This window comes from Symphalangus syndactylus, chromosome 20 (assembly GCF_028878055.3).
Source record: "Symphalangus syndactylus isolate Jambi chromosome 20, NHGRI_mSymSyn1-v2.1_pri, whole genome shotgun sequence".
Lineage (NCBI taxonomy): Eukaryota > Metazoa > Chordata > Mammalia > Primates > Hylobatidae > Symphalangus > Symphalangus syndactylus.
The window spans coordinates 44838514-44858272 of record NC_072442.2 but is presented as its reverse complement, the minus strand read 5'-3'; the positions used below and the strand labels follow the sequence as shown (position 1 = coordinate 44858272).

General features: G+C 51.8%; 1 protein-coding gene and 1 non-coding gene across 8 annotated transcripts in view; both read left to right on the top strand.

Annotated features, from left to right (window-relative positions):
• The first annotated feature begins 841 nt into the window (after positions 1–841).
• On the top strand, positions 842–948 carry LOC129470803 (U6 spliceosomal RNA). The gene has a single exon (XR_008653331.1). It is a non-coding gene; the product is annotated as a U6 spliceosomal RNA (small nuclear RNA).
• Positions 949–15156: 14208 nt separating this feature from the next.
• Positions 15157–19759, top strand: part of HDAC5 (histone deacetylase 5) — a 45640-nt gene continuing 41037 nt past the window's right edge. For 4 of the 7 annotated variants that reach the window (XM_055256227.2, XM_055256224.2, XM_055256228.2 and 1 more), the window contains exon 1: positions 15158–15315. In XM_055256227.2, coding sequence (XP_055112202.1) covers positions 15176–15315 — 140 coding nt within the window. In that variant the 5' untranslated portion in view covers positions 15158–15175. Of the gene's footprint in view, positions 15316–19759 lie in introns of all 7 variants that reach the window. The other 3 variants (XM_055256225.2, XM_055256234.2, XM_055256233.2) reach the window with 2 other exon arrangements.

The following is a 19759-nucleotide window of genomic DNA, read 5'->3' as shown; positions in this document are numbered from 1 at the left end:
CACAACTTGCTTGTCCCTTCCTTCCTTCCTTCCTTCCTCCCTTCCTTTTTTTTCTTTCTTTCTTTCCAGAGTTTCACTCTTGTTGCCCAGGCTGGAGTGCAATGGGCATGATCTCGGCTCACCACAACCTCCGCCTCCTGGGTTCAAGCAATTCTCCTGCCTCAGCCTCCCGAGTAACTGAGATTACAGGTGTGTGCCACTACGCCCGGATAATTTTGTATTTTTTTTTTTTTTTGGAGAGACGGGGTTTCTCCACGTTGGTCAGGCTGGTCTCAAACTCCTGACCTCAGGAGATCTGCCTGCCTCGGCCTCCCGAAGTGCTGGGATTACAGGTGTGAGCCACTGCGTCTAGCCCACAGCATTATTTAAAATGGAAAAATTGGAAACAACTGACGCATCCGTCAAAACAGCATCAAGTAAAGAAACTACAGCTGGGCGTGGTGGCTCACGCCTGTAATCACAGCACTTTGGGAGGCCGAGGCAGGTGGATCATGAGGTCAGGAGATCGAGACCATCCTGGCTAACACAGTGAAACCCCGTCTCTACTAAAAATACAAAAAATTAGCCGGGCGTGGCGGCAGGTGCCTGTAGTCCCAGCTACTTGGGAGGCTGGGACAGGAGAATGGCGTGAACCCGGGAGGCGGAGCTTGCAGTGAGCCGAGATCACGTCACTGCACTCCAGCCTGGGTGACAAAGCAAGACTCTGTCTCAAAAAAAAAAAAAAGCAAAGAAACTACGATAAAACAATACAATGGAATACTATGCAGCCACACAAAATGATGTGGAAGATTTAATGCCATGGGAGTATTTTCATGATATATTACATCAAAAATCAGACTGTGTGCTTGCTTTGGCAGCACGTATACTAAAATAGGACCCATATACAGAAGAATGCCATAGCCCCTGCACAAGGATGACACAAAAATTTGTGATGTGTTCTGTATTTTTCCATTTTAAAAAGTTTGTAAAAACAGCCGGGTACGGTGGCTGACGCCTGTAATCCCAGCACTCTGGGAGGCCAAGGCAGGTGGATCACTTGAAGTTAGGAGTTCGAGACCAGCCTGGCCAACATGGTGAAACCCCATCTCCACTAAAAATACAAAAATTAGCCGGGCATGGTGGTGCACGCCTGTAATCCCAGCTATTCAGGAGGCTGAGGCAGGAGAATCACTTAAACCCGGGAGACGGAGGTTGCAGTGAGCCGAGATTGCACCACTGCACTCCAGCCTGGGCTGATAGAGCGAGACTCCAGCTCAAAAAAAAAAAAAAAAAGTTTGTAAAACAAAAAATAAGGAAATTGTAAAAATCAGGTGTAACATCGGGCACAATGGCTCACGCCTGTAAACCCAGGACTTTGGGAGGCCGAGGCGGGCAGATCACATGAGGTCAGAGGTTTGAGACCAGCCTGGCCACCATGGTGAAACCTGGTCTCTATTGAAAATATAAAAATTAGCTGTGCGTGGCGGCGCATGCCTGTAATTCCAGCTACTTGGGAGGCTGAGGCAGGAGAATCGCTTGAACCCGGGAGGCGGAGGTTGCAGTGAGCCGAGATCGCGCCATTGCACTCCAGCCTGGGCAACAGAGTAAGACTCTGTCGGAAAAAAAAAAAAAAAAGTATAAAAATTAGCCAGGTGGGGAAGCATGTGCCTGTAGTTCCAGCTATTCAGGAGGCTGAGGCAGGGAGATCACTTGAGCCCAGGAGGTCAAGGCTACAGTGAGCCGTGATCATGCCTCTGCACTCCAGCCTGGGCAACAGAAAACCCTGTCTTAACAACAAAACCAATAATAATAATAATAATGGCCACACTGAGGAGTTTTGGGGAGGATTATATCTGCTTCTGTGTCTGCTGGGCAGAAGTATGTCATCATGGATGGGCCAGAAATCCTGCTGTTGGAGGATGATGGAAAGTGCCTTCCACACACCATCAATGCAGGACTTCCTGCCAGGGTGTTCTGGGTCCTCAGGCTGTCTCTGCCTGTTTGGGGGAGACCCCATGTGGCTACACACCCAGAGAGTCTGGGTCCTGTCACTTATTGACTGCTTAAGCTCCCTGAGCCTCCGTCTCCTTATCCATACAATGGAGTACATAATATCTACCTTGCAGAGTTGTTATGACAATGATAATATATGTGACAGTCTTTTGAAAGGAAGTCATTCAATAAATGATTACAATAAAAGATGTGCAAAATGTACGTTAACCCAAAACTGCAGGCTGGAGGGAAGGCATTTGGGTGAGTTTTGGGGTGCCAGTAGTCCATACCTCTCCACATAGCCTGTAAGTTCACTGTGTATTGTTCACTATCATTTCATGACCTTATGGCTCAGAAGGTCTTCCAGAATCACAGGGTCCACCTCTCTAATCACAGAAGGGAAACTGAGGCTCAGAGAGGGCAAGTGATTTGCCTAAACTTCCCGGCCACCTCTCTCCTACTCTGCTCCACCCTGCTTCATGTGGCCATGTTGCTTCCACAGGATGGAAAGCTCCTTGAGGGCAGGTACATGGGCTCCCACTGTCCCCTCCCAACATTCTCTGGGCACTCTGGAATGACCTGCAGACATGTGGGACATGATCGACCACCACTGCCACTTGCACTGTTGCGGCCATGTGGCCTTGACTCTTGAGCAGGCAGGCAGGAACTCTGTCGAGTCCAGAAAATCCTGGGCCTCAGCTCCACGTCCCAGCAGGGAGGTAGGAGAGAGGGTAGGCTTCCTTCTCAGCCATCTCCTTGGACTTCTGCTTTTTTTGCTGCTGGGAGGGGTAAGAAGGCTTGTGGGGCACTCTAGGAACCTGGAGGGAGCTGGGCTGAGAAGCCTGTCCTGGAGTCCCAACTGTGTGCCAGGCCTCCTGGTCATCTGCTGTCCTCTAGCAGGTGGCTGGCTACTGATGGCAGCTCTTGGTGGATATGGGATCTACAGACCAGCAGACTGACAGCTTTACTCTGCTCTCTCTACATATATAAAAAATCATTTATTTTTTTTAGGCGCCATGACAAACGGTGGCAGCTGCACCCATAATAGTCTTTATTTTTAAACAAACTCACAGCTTGTTCTAGGAGCCATGTTTCTGCTGGCTTTCCTCAGGGTTGGCCATGGCTGAGTGTAGAGACAGTGGCCTGCTCCTGATCTCTGGGCCAGGAAGGCAGGAGGTGGGAGGCCTGAAAAGGGACAGAAGGTGTCAAGGGTTAGGTAGGGCTCTCAGGTGAGGAATGACTGAGGCTCTCACCTCTAGCCAGGTCCTCCTTTGTTTGTTTGTTTGTTTGTTTGTTTTGAGATCCAATTCTAGAGTTAGCTGGCAGAGCTGGAAAAATCCTCAGATGTCATCTATCCAACCATGCCCTTTTACAGACAGGGAAACTGAGGCTCAGATGAGTGGTGACTTAGCCAAGGCCCCTGCCTGTTGCTGTCCCCCTAAACATCTCAAACAGGCAAGACTGCACAGTGGATGCTGGCCTGAAACTGGTTTCTTGTCCCTCAAGCCCAGAGGAGTCAGAGGAAGGAGGGAAAGGAGGAAAAAGTTGTTGTTCCATCCTTCCTTCTCAACTTCACCTTGTTGAACCACCTAGAAAAGTCTCCAGCTGGAAGGAAGGAAATTCAGTCCAACCCTCTAATCATAAAGAAACAGGGGCCCAGAAGCCGGATGTGGTGGCTCATGCCTGTAATCCCAGCACTTTGGGAGGTTGAGGTGGGTGAATCACCTGATGTCAGGAGTTCAAGATCAACCTGGCCGACATGGTGAAACCCCATCTCTACTAAAAATATAAAAACTTAGCCAGGTGTGGTGGCAGGTGCCTGTAATCCCAGCTACTCGGGAGGCTGAGGCAGGAGAATTGCTTGAACCCAGGAGGCAGAGGTTGCAGATAGCTGAGGTCTCACCATTGCACTCCAGCCTGGGCAACAAGAGCGAGACTCCATCTCAAAAAAAAAAAAAAAAAGAAAAGAAAAGAAAAGAAAAAGAAAAAGAAACAGAGGCCCAGAGAGAAGGGACTTGCCCAGGGTCACACACGGAGACCTGGGCCAAACCCAGGCATCCTAGGGGCAATTTTCAGTTTTCATTGCACTCTGCATAAGTCATCCTCAATGATATTGCCTTTACTTTGTGCCTAGGGCACATGGATTGTTTGCCAGGAAATTAACTCTCTTCTGTCTCCAGAGTTTATTGTAAACAGCCCAAGGGCAGGACTGGACCTTGAATATCCTGGAGGAATGAAGGTCCAGCTTAAACTTTGCCACCCAGCTCCATGCTGGACATTGTCATATCTGCCATCATATCTAATTTAGGACTCATGAAGTGTCAGAACTGAAAGGGACCTCAGAGAACAGAAGTTCAAGTCCTATTTTCCAGATAAGACCAAGGCCCTATGGGCAAATGACTCATCCAACAGCACTCCAGCACAGAGTTGTCTCTATCCCTAAGACCCAGATTTTCTTACCTCCTGTCCTGTTGTTTTTGTTTGTTTTTATTTTTTGCCTTCCCCACAGTACCTAGCATTGTGTTGGCCTCATAACTTTTCTTTCTTTCTTTTTTTGTTGAGACAAGGTCTCACTCTGTTGCCAAAGTTGGAGTGCAGTGTCCTGATCTTGGCCCACTGCAACCTCCACCTCTCGGGCTCAAGCAATCCTCCCACCTCAGTTTCCCGAGTAGCTGAGACCGCAGGCCTGAACCATCACTCCCAGCTAATTTTTGTATTTTATTTATTTATTTATCTATTTTTTTGAGACTGAGTCTCGCTCTGTTGCCCAGGCCGGAGTGCAGTGGTGTGATCTTGGCTCACTGCAACCTCTGCCTCCCGGGTTCAAGTGATTCTCCTGCCTCAGCCTCCCAAGCAGCTGGAATTACAGGCGCCCATCACCACACCCAGCTGATTATTATTATTATTATTTTTAGAGATGATGTTTCACCGTATTAGCCAGGATGGTCTCGATCTCCTGACCTCGTGATCAGCCCACCTTGGCCTCCCAAAGTGCTGGGACCACAGGCGTGAGCCACCGCGCCCGGCCCCACACCCAGCTAATTTTTATATTTTTAGTAGAGATGGGGTTTCACCCAGTTGGCCAGGCTCGTCTTGAACTCCTGACCTCAAGTAATCCACCCGCCTCGGCCTCCCAAAGTGCTGGGATTATAGGCGTGAGCCACCGCGCCGGGCATAACTTTTGTTTGTGTGTGTGTGTGTGTGTGTGTTTGTTGTTGTTGTTTTGTTTTGTTTTTTTTGACAGAGTTTCGCTCTTGTCACCCAGGCTGGAGTGGAATGGCATGATCTCGGCTCACCGCAACCTCCACCTCCTGGGTTCAAGCGATTCTCCTGCCTCAGCCTCCTGAGTAGCTGGGATTACAGGTGTGCACTGCCATACCCAGCCAATTTTTGTAATTTTATTAGAGACGGGGTTTCACCACGTTGGACAGGCTGGTCTCGAACTCCCAACCTCAGGTGATCCGCCCGCCTCGGCCTCCCAAAGTGCTGGGATTACAGGTATGAGCCACCACGCCCAGCCAATTTTTGTATTTTTTAGTAGAGACGAGGTTTCACTGTGTTGGTCTCAAACTCCTGGCCTCTAGTAATCACCCCCTCCTTGGACTCCCAAAGTGCTGGGATTACAGGTGTGAGCCACTGCACTTGGCCTACGACTTTTTTCATGATTCCAGATAGGAGTAGCAACTCCTGGATGGCCTAGCAGCATTGCTGAACACACTCATTCCTCTTCTTACCCCCTTGCAAAGTCCAATCATGCTGCCATCTGTCAGGCTATCGGTTAAATATCTGGCTCTTCTCTGAGATTTATTTCCTTCTACCAAGAGGCCAAATTCACCACTGGTTCCCAGCGTCAGAAGCTCTCCAGCCAGCTTCTAGATCCCATCTGCAGGCTCACTCTACATTGAGAAACTGAGGTGGTGGTGAAGGAGACAGTCCCGTGACCCCTGTTTCCATGGTGAATGGTCCTGGCAAGGATATCTGCCCACCCTAGGGACTCACGACAAAAGACAGTTATGTTTTCTGTAAGGAACTTGAGACTCCCTAAAGGCAGAATCATTTCTGTATCCTCAGCATCTCTCACAGGTACTCAAGAAACATGACAAATGCATGCTGAATTATTTAGCCCCCACTTACCTGAGAAGAGGAAATCTGAAGACTTATCAGGGCCCCATATGGTACATTTTTGTAACTTCTGGGACATTCGGCCACTGGGATATGGACATGATAATCTCAGAGACCTCCGGAGAAGAAGACTAAAGCTCTGGGGTTGGGAGTCCAGCTTCATCAGCCCCTGTCCCTTGTGTTAGGGAACACAGAAACCTGGGCTTTTTTTTTTTTTTTTCATGAGACAAGTCTCGCTCTGTCACCCAGGCTGGAGTGCAGTGGCGCGATCTCCGCTCACTGCAAGCTCCGCCTCCCGGGTTCATGCCATTATCCTGCCTCAGCCTCCCGAGTAGCTGGGACTACAGGTGCCTGCCACCACGCCTGGCTAATTTTTTTGTATTTTTAGTAGAGTCAGGGTTTCACCATGTTAGCCAGGATGGTCTCGATCTCCTGACCTTGTGATCTGCCTGCCTCTGCCTCCCAAAGTGCTGGGATTACAGGCGTGAGCCACCGCGCCCGACCACTGAAACCTGGGTTTGATCCCCAGTTCTTGCTTGTAGAAACTCTGTAACTTTGGACAATTATTTATTTATTTATTTATTTATTATTTTTAGACGGAGTCTCAGTCTGTTGCCCAGGCTGGATGCAGTGGTGCGATCTCAGCTCACTGCAACCTCTGCCTCCCAGGTTCAAGCAATTCTCCTGCCTCAGCCTCCCCAAATAGCTGGGACTACAGGTGTGTGCCACCATGCCCGGCTAACTTTTTTTTTTTTTTTTTAGTAGAGATGGGGTTTTGCCATGTTGGCCAGGCTGGTCTCTAACTCCTGACCTCAGGTGATCCAGACTTTGGGCAAGCAATTATTAAGCTTCCCTGAGTCTCCGTTTCCTCATCTGTAAAATGGGAAGTGCCAAGCCAATGTGCTCCAAGAGGCAGTTATTGATCATCATTTGTCATATTACAGGGGGAGATTCTTTTCCCATGTTCTGAGATCCCAAGAGAGAAAATTCTGGAATCTTCCAGTGTCCCCAAACCTTTACTGAACACCTACTATGTGCAAGGTGATATGCTAGGTGCTAGAAAGGCAAAAAGACATATGATTTTATCTCTTTTCTCAAGTGGCTCATAATCCATTTGGGGAGACAAAGCACAAGCCTTATGAAAGCAAAATCCCAACCCAACTCATCCTAACTGCCAGAAGATGGTGAAAGACTGTGCAAGTGCAATAACAAATAGGTGATGCCAGCCAGGCACGGTGGCTCACGCCTGTAATCTCAGCACTTCGGGAGGCTGAAGCGGGCAGATCATGAGGTCAGGAGTTCAAGACCAGCCTGGCCAAGATGGTGAAAGCCTGTCTTTACTAAAAAAATACGGCCGGGCGCGGTGGCTCACGCTTGTAATCCCAGCACTTTGGGAGGCCGAGGCGGGCGGATCATGAGGTCAGGAGATCAAGACCACGGTGAAACCCCATCTCTACTAAAAATACAAAAAAATTAGCCAAGTGTAGTGGTGGGCGCCTGTAGTCCTAGCTACTCCGAGAGGCTGAGGAAGGAGAATGGCATGAACCCGGGAGGTGGAGCTTGCAGTGAGCCGAGATTGCGCCACTGCACTCCAGCCTGGGCGACAGAGCGAGACTCCGTCTCAAAAAAAAAAAAAAAATTAGCCAGGCATGGTGGTGCACACCTGTAATCCCAGCTACTCAGGAGGCTGAGGCCAGAGAATTGCTTGAACTTGGGAGGCAGAGATTGCAGTGACCCAAGATTGCACCACAGCCCTCCAGCCTGGGCAACAGAGCAAGACTCCGTCTCAAACAAAACAAAACAAACAAATAGGTAATGCTATCATTACAGGAAGGAGGCAGGAGGACCCCTATCTTGGAGTGATGTGGGGTGACTCCATGGGATGCCATTTCTGCACAGAGTCCATTGTCCAGGTGGAAGGTGAGCAGCTTGATTTAATCTTTTAACACTCATTCATTTCATTCCACACATGCTCATTAATTCTTTTTTTTGTTCCAGGCACTGTGCTGGGCGAAGATGTATAGTTTCTGTGTTCAAGAAGCTTATAGTTGGCTGGGCACGGTGGCTCATGCCACCGCATGCCACCGCTGGAGCACCACTCCAGCACTTTGAGAGGCGGAGGCGGGTGGATCACGTGAGGTCAGGAGTTCGAGATCAGCCTGGCCAACATGGTGAAACCCCGTCTCTACTAAAAATACAAAAATTGGCCGGGCGCGGTGGCTCACGCTTGTAATCCCAGCACTTTGGGACGCCGAGGCGGGCGGATCACGAGGTCAGGAGATCGAGACCACGGTGAAACCCCGTCTCTACTAAAAATACAAAAAATTAGCCGGGCGTGGTGGCGGGCGCCTGTAGTCCCAGCTACTCGGAGAGGCTGAGGCAGGAGAATGGCGTGAACCCGGGAGGCGGAGCTTGCAGTGAGCTGAGATCGCGCCACTGCACTCCAGCCTGGGTGCCTGGGTGACAGAGCGAGACTCCGTCTCAAAAAAAAAAAATACAAAAATTATCCAGGCATGATGGTGGGTGCCTGTAATCCCAGCTACTCGGGAGGCTGAGGCAGGAGAATCACCTGAACCTGGGAGGTGGAGGTTGCAGTGAGCTGAGATTGCATCATTGCACTCCAGCCTGGGTGACAAGAGCAAAGCTTCATTATGTTTTTTTTTTTTTTTTTTTTTTTTTTTGAGACTGAGTTTCACTCTATTGCCCAGGCTGGAGTGCAATATCATGTTCTTGGCTCACTGCAACCTCCGCCTCCCTGGTTCAAGCAATTCCCCTTCCTCAGCCTCCTGAGTAGCTGGGATTACAGACGAGCACCACCATGCCCAGCTAATTTTTGTATTTTAGTACAGACGGGGTTTCACCATGTTGGCCAGGCTGGTCTCGAACTCCTGACCTCAGGTAATCCACCTGCTTCGGCCTCCCAAAGTGCTGGGATTACAGGCGTGAGCCACCTCGCCCAGCCAATTTCATTATAGTTTAAAGTGGGGTGTGATGGCTCACCCCTGTAATCCCAGCACTTTGGGAGGCTGAGGTGGGTGGATCACCTGAAGTCAGGAGTTCAAGACCAGCCTGGCCAACATGGTGAAACCCAGTCTTTACTAAAAATACAAAAATTAGCTGGGCGTGGTGGTACATGCCCGTAATCCCAGCTATTCTGGTGGCGGAGGCACAAGGATCGCTTAAACCTGGTATGTAGAGGTTGCAGTGAGCCACGATTGCGCCACTGCATTCAAGCCTGGGTGACAGAGCAAGACTGTCTCAAAAAATAATAATAATAATAATAAAGAAGTTTGTAATTTAGAGGACAAGACGGACAATGAACCATAATGCCATAAATATATATTTACATATTATTAGCAGGGTTGATGAAAGCATATATAACAAGAGGATCTATTCTAATTAAAGGACCAAGAAAGACCTCTTTCAGTGATATTTAAATGAGCTCTGATGGCCGGGTGCGGTGGCTCACGCCTGTAATACCAGCACTTTGGGAGGCTGAGGCAGGCGGATAACCTGAGGTTGGGAGTTTGAGACCAGCCTGACCAACATGGAAAAACCTCATCTCTACTAAAAACACAAAATTAGCCGGGCGTGGTGGCAGGTGCCTGTAATCCCGGCTACTTGGGAGACTGAGGCAGGAGAATTGCTAATCCCAGGAGATGGAGGTTGCGGTGAGCCGAGATCATGGCATTGTACTCCATCCTGGGCAACAAGAGCAAAACCCTGGCTCAAAAAAAAAAAAAAAGAGCTCTGATGAATGAGTAAGAGTTAGCCAGGCAAAGAGAAGAAGGGAGGGAGGCATTCTAGAAAGATAAAAACAGCCTGTGCAAAGGCCCTGAAGAGCAGAGAGCACATCGTTTGAGAGAAAGTCACATGGCGGGAGTACAGAAAGCTAAGCAAAGAGAGATGACTGGGCAGGGATCAGATCACGTAGAAACTTTGGGTGTTTCTTTTTTTTTTTCCCCAAACATGAGGAAAGGACCAGCTGCAGTAAAATCCCCTGGAGTGGCCGGGAGTGTTGGCTCACTCCTGTAATCCCAGCATTTTGAGAGGCTGAGATGGGCGGATCACTTGAGCCCAGGAGTATAAGACTAGCCTAGGCCGGGCGCAGTGGCTCATGCCTGTAATCCCAGCACTTTGGGAGGTCGAGGCAGGTGGATCATGAGGTCAAGAGATCGAGACCATCCTGGCCAACATGGTGAAACCCCGTCTCTACCAAAAAAATACAAAAATTAGCTGGGTGTGGTGGCACGCTCCTGTAGTCCCAGCTACTCGGGAGGCTGAGGCAGGAGAATTGCTTGAACCCGGGAGGCAGAGGTTGCAGTGAGCTGAGATCGCACCATTGCACTCCAGCCTGGGGAACAGAGTGAGACAAAAAAAAAAAACAACAAACTGGGCACGGTGGCTCACGCTTGTAATCCCAGCACTTTGGGAGGCCGAGGTGGGCAGATCACGAGGTCAGGAGATCAAGACCATCCTGGCTAAGACGGTGAAACCCCGTCTCTACTAAAAATACAAAAAAAATTAGCCAGGTGTGGGGGCGGGCGCCTGTAGTCCCAGCTACTCGGGAGGCTGAGGCAGGAGAATGGCATGAACCCGGGAGGCGGAGCTTGCAGTGAGCTGGGATCGCACCACTGCACTCCAGCCTAAGCAACAGAGCAAGACTCTGTCTCAAAAAAAAAAAAAAAAAAAAAAAAGACTAGCCTGAGCGGCCGAGTGCAGTGGCTCACGCCTGTAATCCCAGCACTTTGGGAGGCTGAGGCAGGTAGGTCACGAGGTCAGGAGTTTGAGACCAGCCTGACCAACATGGTGAAACCCTGTCTCTACCAAAAATACAAAAATTAGCCGGGCATGTTGGCCTGCACCTGTAATCCCAGCTACTCTGGAGGCTGAGGCAGGAGAATCGCTTGAACCGTGGAGGCAGAGGTTGCAGTGAGCCGCGGTCATGCCACTGCACTCCAGCCTGTGTGACAGAGTGAGACTGCGTCTCAAAAAAAAAAAAAAAAAGACTAGCCTGGGCAACACAGGGAAACCTCATCTCTACAAAAAATACAACAATTAGCTGAGTGTGGTGGCGTGCACCACCTGTGGTCCCAGCTACTTGGAGGCTGAGGCAGGAGGATCGCTGGAGCCTGGGAAATTGAGGCTGCAGTGAGCTGTGATGGCGCCACTGCACTCCAGCCTTGGTGACATGGCAAGACCCTGCAAAAAAAAAAAAAAAATTTAGCTGGATGTAGTGGCGCATACCTGTAGTGCTAGCTACTTGGGAGGCTGAGTTGGGAGGATCACTTGAGCCCAGGAGTTCAGGGTTATAGTGAGCTATGACCGTGCCACTGCACTGTAGCCTGGGAGATACAATGAGGCTCTGTCTCAAAATTAATAAATAAGTAAGACAAAAAAGTAAAGACAAACATTCTGGTATTTATTCTTCTAGGCTTTTTTTGTTTCAGTTTTTTTTTTTTTTTTAGACAGAGTCTCTCTCTGTCACCAGGCTGGAGTGCAGTGGTGTGATCTCGGCTCACTGCAACCTCCACCTCCTGGGTTCAAGCGATTCTCCTGCCTCAGCCTCCCGAGTAGCTGGGACTACAGGCATGTGCCACCACGCGCGGCTAATTTCTTGTATTTTTAGTACAGATGGGGTTTCACCCTATTAGCCAGGGTGGTCTCGATATCCTGACCTCGTGATCCGCCCGCCTCGGCCTCCCAAAGTGCTAGGATTACAGGCGTGAGCCACCGCGCCCAGCCCTCCTCCTTTTTTTTTTTTTTTTTTTTTTTAGAGATGGGGTCTCTCTATGTTGCCCAAGCTGGGCTTGAACTCCTGGGATCAATTAATCCTCCCTTTTCAGCCTCCCAAGTAGGTAGGACTACAGGTGTGTGCCACCATTCCACCATGCTTGGTTAGGCTTTTTTTTTTGAGACAGGATCTCACTTCGTCACCCAGGCTGGGTGCAGTGGTGTGTTCTTAGTTAGCTCACCTCTCCAGCTCAAGCTATCCTCCCACCTCAGCCCCCCAGCGTGAGCACAAGTCTGGCCCTTGGCCAGGCTTTTTAATATACACATATACTCAGGCATATGAATCTAGTTTGTTGTTTTTATAATAATGGAACAATTCAGTAATACTTGTTTGAGTCCTGATTTTCAAGAAAACAATATATCACGGGCATTTTTTCAGGTCAGTATAGACCTATAAAATTTTTTTTCTTCTTTTTTATTACTTATTTGTTTATTTATTTATTTATTTTTTGAGACGGAGTCTCTCTCTGTCGCCCAGGCTGGAGTGCAGTGGCGCTATCGCAACTCACTGCAACCTCTGCCTCCCGGGTTCACGCCATTGTCCTGCCTCAGCCTCCCGAGTAGCTGGGACTACAGGGGTCCGCCTCCATGCCCGGCTAATTTTTTTTGTATTTTTAGTAGAGACGGGGTTTCACCATGTTAGCCAGGATGGTCTCGATCTCCTGACCTCGTGATCTGCCCACCTCAGCCTCCCAAACTGCTGGGATTACAGGCGTGAGCCACCGCGCCCGGCCTATTTTTATTTTTTTTGAGACGAAATGTCGCTCTGTCACCCGCCCAGACTGGAGTGCAATAGCCCCATCTCTGCTCACTGCAAACTCCGCCTCTCGGTTTCAAGTGATTCTTCTGCCTCAGCTTCCTGAGAAGCTGGGATTACAGGTGTGCACCACCACGCCCGCCTAATTTTTGAATTTTTAGTAAAGACGGGGTTTCACCATTTTGGTCAGGCTCATCTCGAACTCCAGACCTCGTGATCCGCCCGCCTCAGCCTCTCAAAGTGCTGGGATTACAGGCATGAGCCACCGCGCCCGGCTATTTTTTTCCTGAGCCGGAGTCTCACACTATTGCCCAGGCTGGAGTGCAGTGGTGCGATCTCGGCTCACTGCAACCTCTGCCTCCTGGGTTCACGCCATTCTCCTGCCTCAGCCTCCCGAGTAGCTGGGACTACAGGCACCCGCCACTACACCTGGCTAATTTTTTTTTTTTTTGTATTTTTAGTAGAGAGGGTTTCTCCGTGTTAGCCAGGATGGTCTCGATCTCCTAACCTTGTGATCAGCTCGCCTCGGCCTCCCAAAGTGCTGGGATTACAGGCGTGAGCCACCGCGCCTGGCCTCTTCTTCTTCTTTTGTTTTTGTTTTTGTTTTTTTGAGACGGAGTCTCGCTTTGTTCCCCAAGCTGGAGTGCAGTGGTGCAATCTCTGCTCACCGCAAGCTCTGCCTCTCGGGTTCACTCCATTCTCCTGCCTCAGCCACCCAAGTAGCTGGGACTACAGGCGCCTGCCACCACGCCCGGCTAATTTTTTGTATTTTTAGTAGAGACGGGTTTCACTGTGTTAGCCAGGATGGTCTCGACATCCTGACCTCGTGATCCACTCGCCTCGACCTCCCAAAGTGCTGGGATTACAGGCGTGAGCCACCGTGCTCGGCCCACGCCCGGCCTTTTCTCTTTTAAAATACAGACAATGTCTCGCCATATTACCCAGGCTGGTCTTGAACTGGGCTCAAGCAATCCTCCTGCCTCGGCCTCCAAAGTGCTGGGATTGATGACAGGCATGAGCCAATGCGCCTGGCCCCTATCAAACTTTTTTTTTTTTTTTGAGGCAGAGTTTCACTCTTGTTGCCCAGGCTGGAGTGCAATGGCACGATCTTGGCTCACTGCAACCTCTGCCTTCCAGGTTCAAGGGATTCTACTGCCTTAGCCTCCTGGGTAGGTGGGATACAGGCGCCTGCCACCACGCCCGGCTAATTTTTTGTATTTTTAGTAGAGACGGGGTTTTACCATATTGGCCAGGCTGGTCTCAAACTCCTGACCTCAGGTGATCCGCCTGCCTCAGCCTCCCAAAGTGCTGGGATTACAGGCATGAGCAGCCACCATGCCCGGTCCCCTATAAAACTTTTTTTTTTTTTGAGACGGAGTCTAGCTCTGTCGCCCAGGCTGGAGTGCAGTGGCGCAATCTCGGCTCACTGCAAGCTCCGCCTCCCGAGTTCGCGCCATTCTCCTGTCTCAGCCTCTCCGAGTAGCTGGGACTACAGGCGCCCGCCACCACGCCCGGCTAATTTTTTGTATTTTTAGTAGAGACGGGGTTTCATCGTGGTCTCGATCTCCTGACCTCGTGATCCGCCCGCCTCGGCGTCCCAAAGTGCTGGGATTACAAGCGTGAGCCACCGCGCCCGGCCAAAACTTTTAATGTCTGGATAATATTTTACTGAATGAATGTCTCCTGCTTTGTTTGCCAATTCCCTATCGATGGATATTTAGGTTGTTTTCAACTTTTCACATCATTACAAACAATCTCATGTTCATTTTTTAACATAACGTTTATTTATTTGGAATACATTTTTGTTAGTGGAATTGCTGGGTCATTGACAAATTGTCTAGGTCTAATTAAACATGTTCATACTGTGTACCAAGAGGAGATGTAGCGTGGATGGCACCAAAGTCAGGGAAGTCTTTCCGGCTCCTGGTCTGCTGGTCTGCCCTTTTGAAGGCCTTGGACTGTTACAGCCATACCCTGGCCTTTCCCAGGCTTTTCTTTCCCTGGCACGGATGCAGTGTGTGCGGTCAGAGCTGGCGAGTTCGAGACCTGTCCGAACCATCCACCCCCAGCCAGGCCCCGCTGCAGAGGCTGCGGTGGCCCTCCCAGCCCCTGGGAATCTATCCCCACGTCCCCTCCCCGACCGCGGGAGGGCGCGTCAGGGGAGCAGCTTAGGCAAGCGACGATTGCACCATCCACGGTTTGAAAAGGAAGTCCTGGGAGCGCAAGGAGGAAACTTTTACAATCCAAAGGTTGAGCCCCAGCATCCATACTCGGCCCCTGCAACGATCTTTCCACTCCTACTCGCTGGGTTCCGATCCCTTCCCTTCCACCCCGTCTCGGCCCAACCCTATGCTGGGCACTGGCCCTTTAAGGAGCTGTCACGATGGCGTCGCTGGCCCCGCCCGGCGGGGAGGGCCGAGAGGCAGGGGAGGGGTTGGTGGTGGCTGCGGGCATGGGGAAGGCGGGAGGGCTGGGGGTCTGGGTCTATTTTTAGCTCCGGGTCGGGTCACGTGACGGGAGTGACGTCTCCGAATGTTGTTGTTGGTGGCGGCGGCGAGCGGAGCCGGAGGAGCCGCCGCAAAGATGGAGGAGCCGTCGAGGAGGTGCTGCCGCCGCTGCCGCCGCCGCTGCTGCCGCCGCCGCCCGCGAAGCCGGAGCTCGAGCCGCAGCGGGTGAGCGCGCCGCCCCGGCCCAGATCCCTCTTCCCCGGCCCCCGGGACGCGAGGCGGCGCCCCCTCCTCCTGCTGTCTCTGTCCGCGGGCTCCCCGCGCGCGCGCCGCGCTCCGCGCCCCCCTTCCTTCCTCCTGGCCCTGGGAGCCAGCCGGCGCCCCCCGGGAGCATCGCCAGCCCGTGAGCGGGGCATCGGGGTTGCTGCGCGCGCCCCTCCTTGCTCCTCCCAGACAGGGGCGCCTTCCCTACAGGTAAGGGAGGGGCCCGCCTTCCCGCGCCCTGCGCCCCCAAATGGCTCGGAGACCGGCCGGGGTTGTCTGATTTGCCCCTTCTCTGGCGGCGCATGTTGCGTTGCAGAGCCATTTGAGCCTTGCACCCGGATTCTTTGCAGACCCCTCTTCGCTGGACACCCCTTTCTTGGTACTGTGACGTGAGGGGTGCTGCCCACCCAGAGCGCTTCTCCCCATAGCTACGAACGCATCCTTGATTTTATGTCCTTGACTTCCGTGCATGAGGAGGGGGACTGCGGAGTCCACCTTACTTCTCGCTTCCATTATTCTCACCCCGTCTCCCGTGAGGCGTTACTGCGTTTGTTCCCACCCTCTTCTCCTGTCTGACACCCTGGAGCCAGGATGCGAGAGCTAGGAGATGAAATGGAGCTCCCCCCCAACTCCTTCTTGTCTTGGGTGGATGCCCCCCATTTTTCATCCCGGGTCTGTATCTCATGGAAGCGGGGGCACTACCAGTGCCTTATTAACTTGGGGGAGTCAGCTTCTCCACCCCACCCTTCCCTGGGTCCCTGGGGAAGATGAGAACTGGCTGGGTGTAAGTAATTAATCTGGGAGCCTGGTGGGGGCTGTTGAAGTGGGGAGGTTGGGTGCTTCCTTTGGGAGAGGAGATGACCACTTGATACCCCTGACTGATACCTCTTCTGAGATGAGGTGTGTCTCTAAAGAGGAAAGGTAACAGCTGCAGTTGCTTTTAGGAGGGTGCAAAAGGGACCCATCACTCTGTCAGTGACCACCATGCCTTTGGGATCTGGAATTAGATTTGGAACTTGGGGAGGTGGTGATGATTGGGTTCAGTGTCCAACTGGGAGGGGAGGATGGAGCCAGATTATGGGAACAAAAGGAGGTGGCGGGGAGGGTGAGATCCAGGAGTCTTGGTCAGAGGGACCCCTAGACAGATGCCTTGCAGGATTGCAGGATTGCAGTCTGGGTCTGGGTCCTGCCTTCGGCTTCCTCTTAGGTTCAGAGGATGTAGGCAGGCAGGCATGGTCTTCAGTCTCCCCAGTCCTAGGCACCCTGTGCCTATGCTGGCTGTTGAGATGCTGGGCTGGGCTGGGCTGGGCTAGGCTGGCTAGGCTGGATGGTGGATGAGCCATGTTGGGGGCTGCCTCCTTCTTCATTCTAGTCTTCCCTCCTTCCTCTCCCTCCCTAAACACAAAGCTTGGGGAGATCTTGGTTTGTCTCCTTCGTCTTTTCTTGACTTCTCTCTTTGCCCTCTCTTCACTTGAACTTGGATCTGGGCTTTCTTGACAAAGCAGTAGGGGTCTCTGAGTTAGAGAAATGGGCCCCCAGTATCTCCACTCTGTCCTGGGAATGTGGGCATGCCAGAGACCAGAGAGACAGATCTCAGGTGTGGGTTACTTGGGGGCAAGGATGGAGGAAATGTTAGTTCTGTGCCAGCCTCCCCTTCTTCTCCAATATATTCTCCTACTTTGGCTAGATCATGTAATTTGGAGGGGGGCAGCAGTTTCACATGCCCCACCCACCCCAAGTAGCTGTAGAGACAAAGGTTTGCTTTCCCTTCCCTAGGGGTGGCATCTTAACTGTGTGTTTAGAAATGGGGCCTGGGAATGTTGGGCGGGGGTCATTTGTGTTCCCGCATAGTGGGGGAGGGGGGATCAGCTATAGGAGCTGGGGGTAGTGCAGTCGGTGCTGAAGTACCAGCTGCTCTTTAATAATTAATTCTTCCTACTCACATCCCTTTGAGGAGGGATGTCTGGAACACAGCATTAGGCTCAGCCAGCCTGCTAGAGGACGCACTCCTGTTGGTGGCGGTAGGGGGGGAAGGGGGAGACAGCAAGGGGGGGTGGTTCTTGGCATTTTTGGAGCACTGTAGCTTGCTCATGAATGAAAACCTGATGTAGCCCGTGAGGGGGCCTATTGTAGCCGACTTTAGCTAATTAAACTTTCTCTGCCTTTCTTCTTCCCCATCCCACCTCACCCCATGCCCAGCCCCAGCCCTTTCTTGAATGGGGACCCTGTCTGGTAGTGCTGGGAAGAGGGTATCATTCTGCCTGAGGTTTTAGGGCAAACAGACCCCGTCTTCTGCACTCTGCCTCCGCCTCCTCCCTTCCTCCCCTCTCACCACCCCCCCTCTTTTTTTTTTTTTTTTTTCTAGAAATAGCAGCCTCCTCCATCTGGCTTGTGCAGATGCCTGGAGCTGCGTCTGAGCAGACAAACAGAAATGGGCCGATTGCAAAAATGAATTTGTCAGCCTGGTGCCTTTTTTCCTTCCCTGTCACCCTCCCCTTTCCCTGGTTTGGGGCCTGGACATCCAAGTCAGCCACCCTTCATGGCTCTGATCCTTCCAGGCTTCTGTTGGCCTAGCTTGGGGGAGGCACTAGGCAACAGAAACTCTCAGAGGCTGAGGAAAGTGGTAGGCTGTGGCCATGGTCAGGAGGGGTCAAGATAAGTCCCTAGTGCTTTTGACCTTTGGGTGGGATGTCTTGGCTTGTAACTTTTTTTTTTTTTTGAGATGGAGATTCACTCTTATTGCCCAGGCTGGAGTGCAATGGCACAATCTTGGCTCACCTCAACCTCTGTCTCCAGGGTTCGAGTGATTCTCCTGCCTCAGCCTCCTGAGTAGCTGTGATTACAGGCATGCGCCACCACACCCGGCCAATTTTGTATTTTTTTAGTAGAGACAGGGTTTCTCCATGTTGATCAGGCTGGTCTGGAACTCCTGACCTCAGGTGATCCGCCCGCCTTGGCCTCGCAAAGTGCTGGGATTACAGGCGTGAGCCACCACGCCTGGCCAGTTTGTAACTTTTTGATGAAGCTGTTGAGGTAGAGTGAAACAACCTCAGACTCCCAAGACTTGGTTCACACTGCTTGACCCTGTCACCTATGACCTAGGGGGTACCCTGGCCTGGGGCCAGAGCAGGTGTGTTGGGAGGGGGTTGCGTGGTGGTACTGGACTCCAGGTTCCAGAGTGGGTCTTCAAGGGACACCTGACTCCCCAGGAATTTTGAGGGAGTTGTTTGAAGAACAAGATCTCTACAGGGTAACATTGTGAACCTATGGCCTTTGGAGCATTGCTTTGTAGCATGTGCCCCTCACTTGTCTGCCCTCCTCCTCTCACCCTTTGCCAGAGTTTGGGGTTTCCACCCTACTTCTCCAGGCTCAGCCCTGAGCTTGTAGGATGAGATGCAGCCCATTTCCTTCATTCATCCTTGTCCGGCTGTCTTGGCTGGATGTGGGAGGTGGTTTTGGATCCTGGAGTGGGGTAGGGGTCTGTCTGGAAGAAAGAGTTGGTGTGAGGTAGTGGGGTGGGCAGGGGGTCTGCCTGCTTATGATGTCCTGGAAGTTGGGCCGCTCCCTGGTTTGGCATCCAAGTGTTAGGTCATCTGGGACACAGCTCCTGGTCCCTGACTGCCCACTGAGACCCAACAGATTTCTCTGGCAGATGTGGGAATAAACAGCTCAGGTTTTAAACATCAGGCTCCCCTTCTCCCCTTCATGCTCCACCCTAGACAGGAATCTGTGCTTGTCCCGATCAGACCGTGAACACTGCTTTGTTTCTCAGGGAGGCTCAGCCTGTGGCTCTGGTTCACTTGGGAGACTTGATGCGGGTGTTGGCAGACACTCTTTACAGGTGGACAGGGCCCAGGGGCCCAGGGATCCTGCTGAATTTTTTAGGATGGGGAGGAGCAGACGTAGCTGAGTCCCGAGCCCACCATGAGTTCAAGGAGCTGCTCCCTTCCTCTTCTGCCTCAGGGGTGAGAATCAGCACCGTTAAGACCCAGAGAGAGAGTGGGTGGGTTAACCTGGTTTCTGTGCCACTGGGGCTGTGCCCCTTCTGAGCACCTTGCTGTGGAGGTGCCTCTCACTGTGGAGATGGGCTGGGCTACTCAGGCCTGCTGGGAATCGTGGGAATTTCTGAACCTGTGTTCCCCAGCCCACGGGAAAGGGTGTGAGCAGGACTGGGTGCCAGCCTTGGTGTGGGCACAGGCTGAACTGCCTGCCCACGTGGGCCCTGCCAGAGCACCAGCAGCCCTACCTGCCACATTCCTGAGCTTGGCCTCAGCCCTGCCTGCGCAGCCTTTTTTGTCTTAATCCCATACCTGTGCCTGTCAGGAGCAATTTAGTCCCTTCAACTCTGCCACCCAATCTGAGTGCACCTTTCTCCAGCCATGGAGTCCAAGCCCTGTGGTCCCAG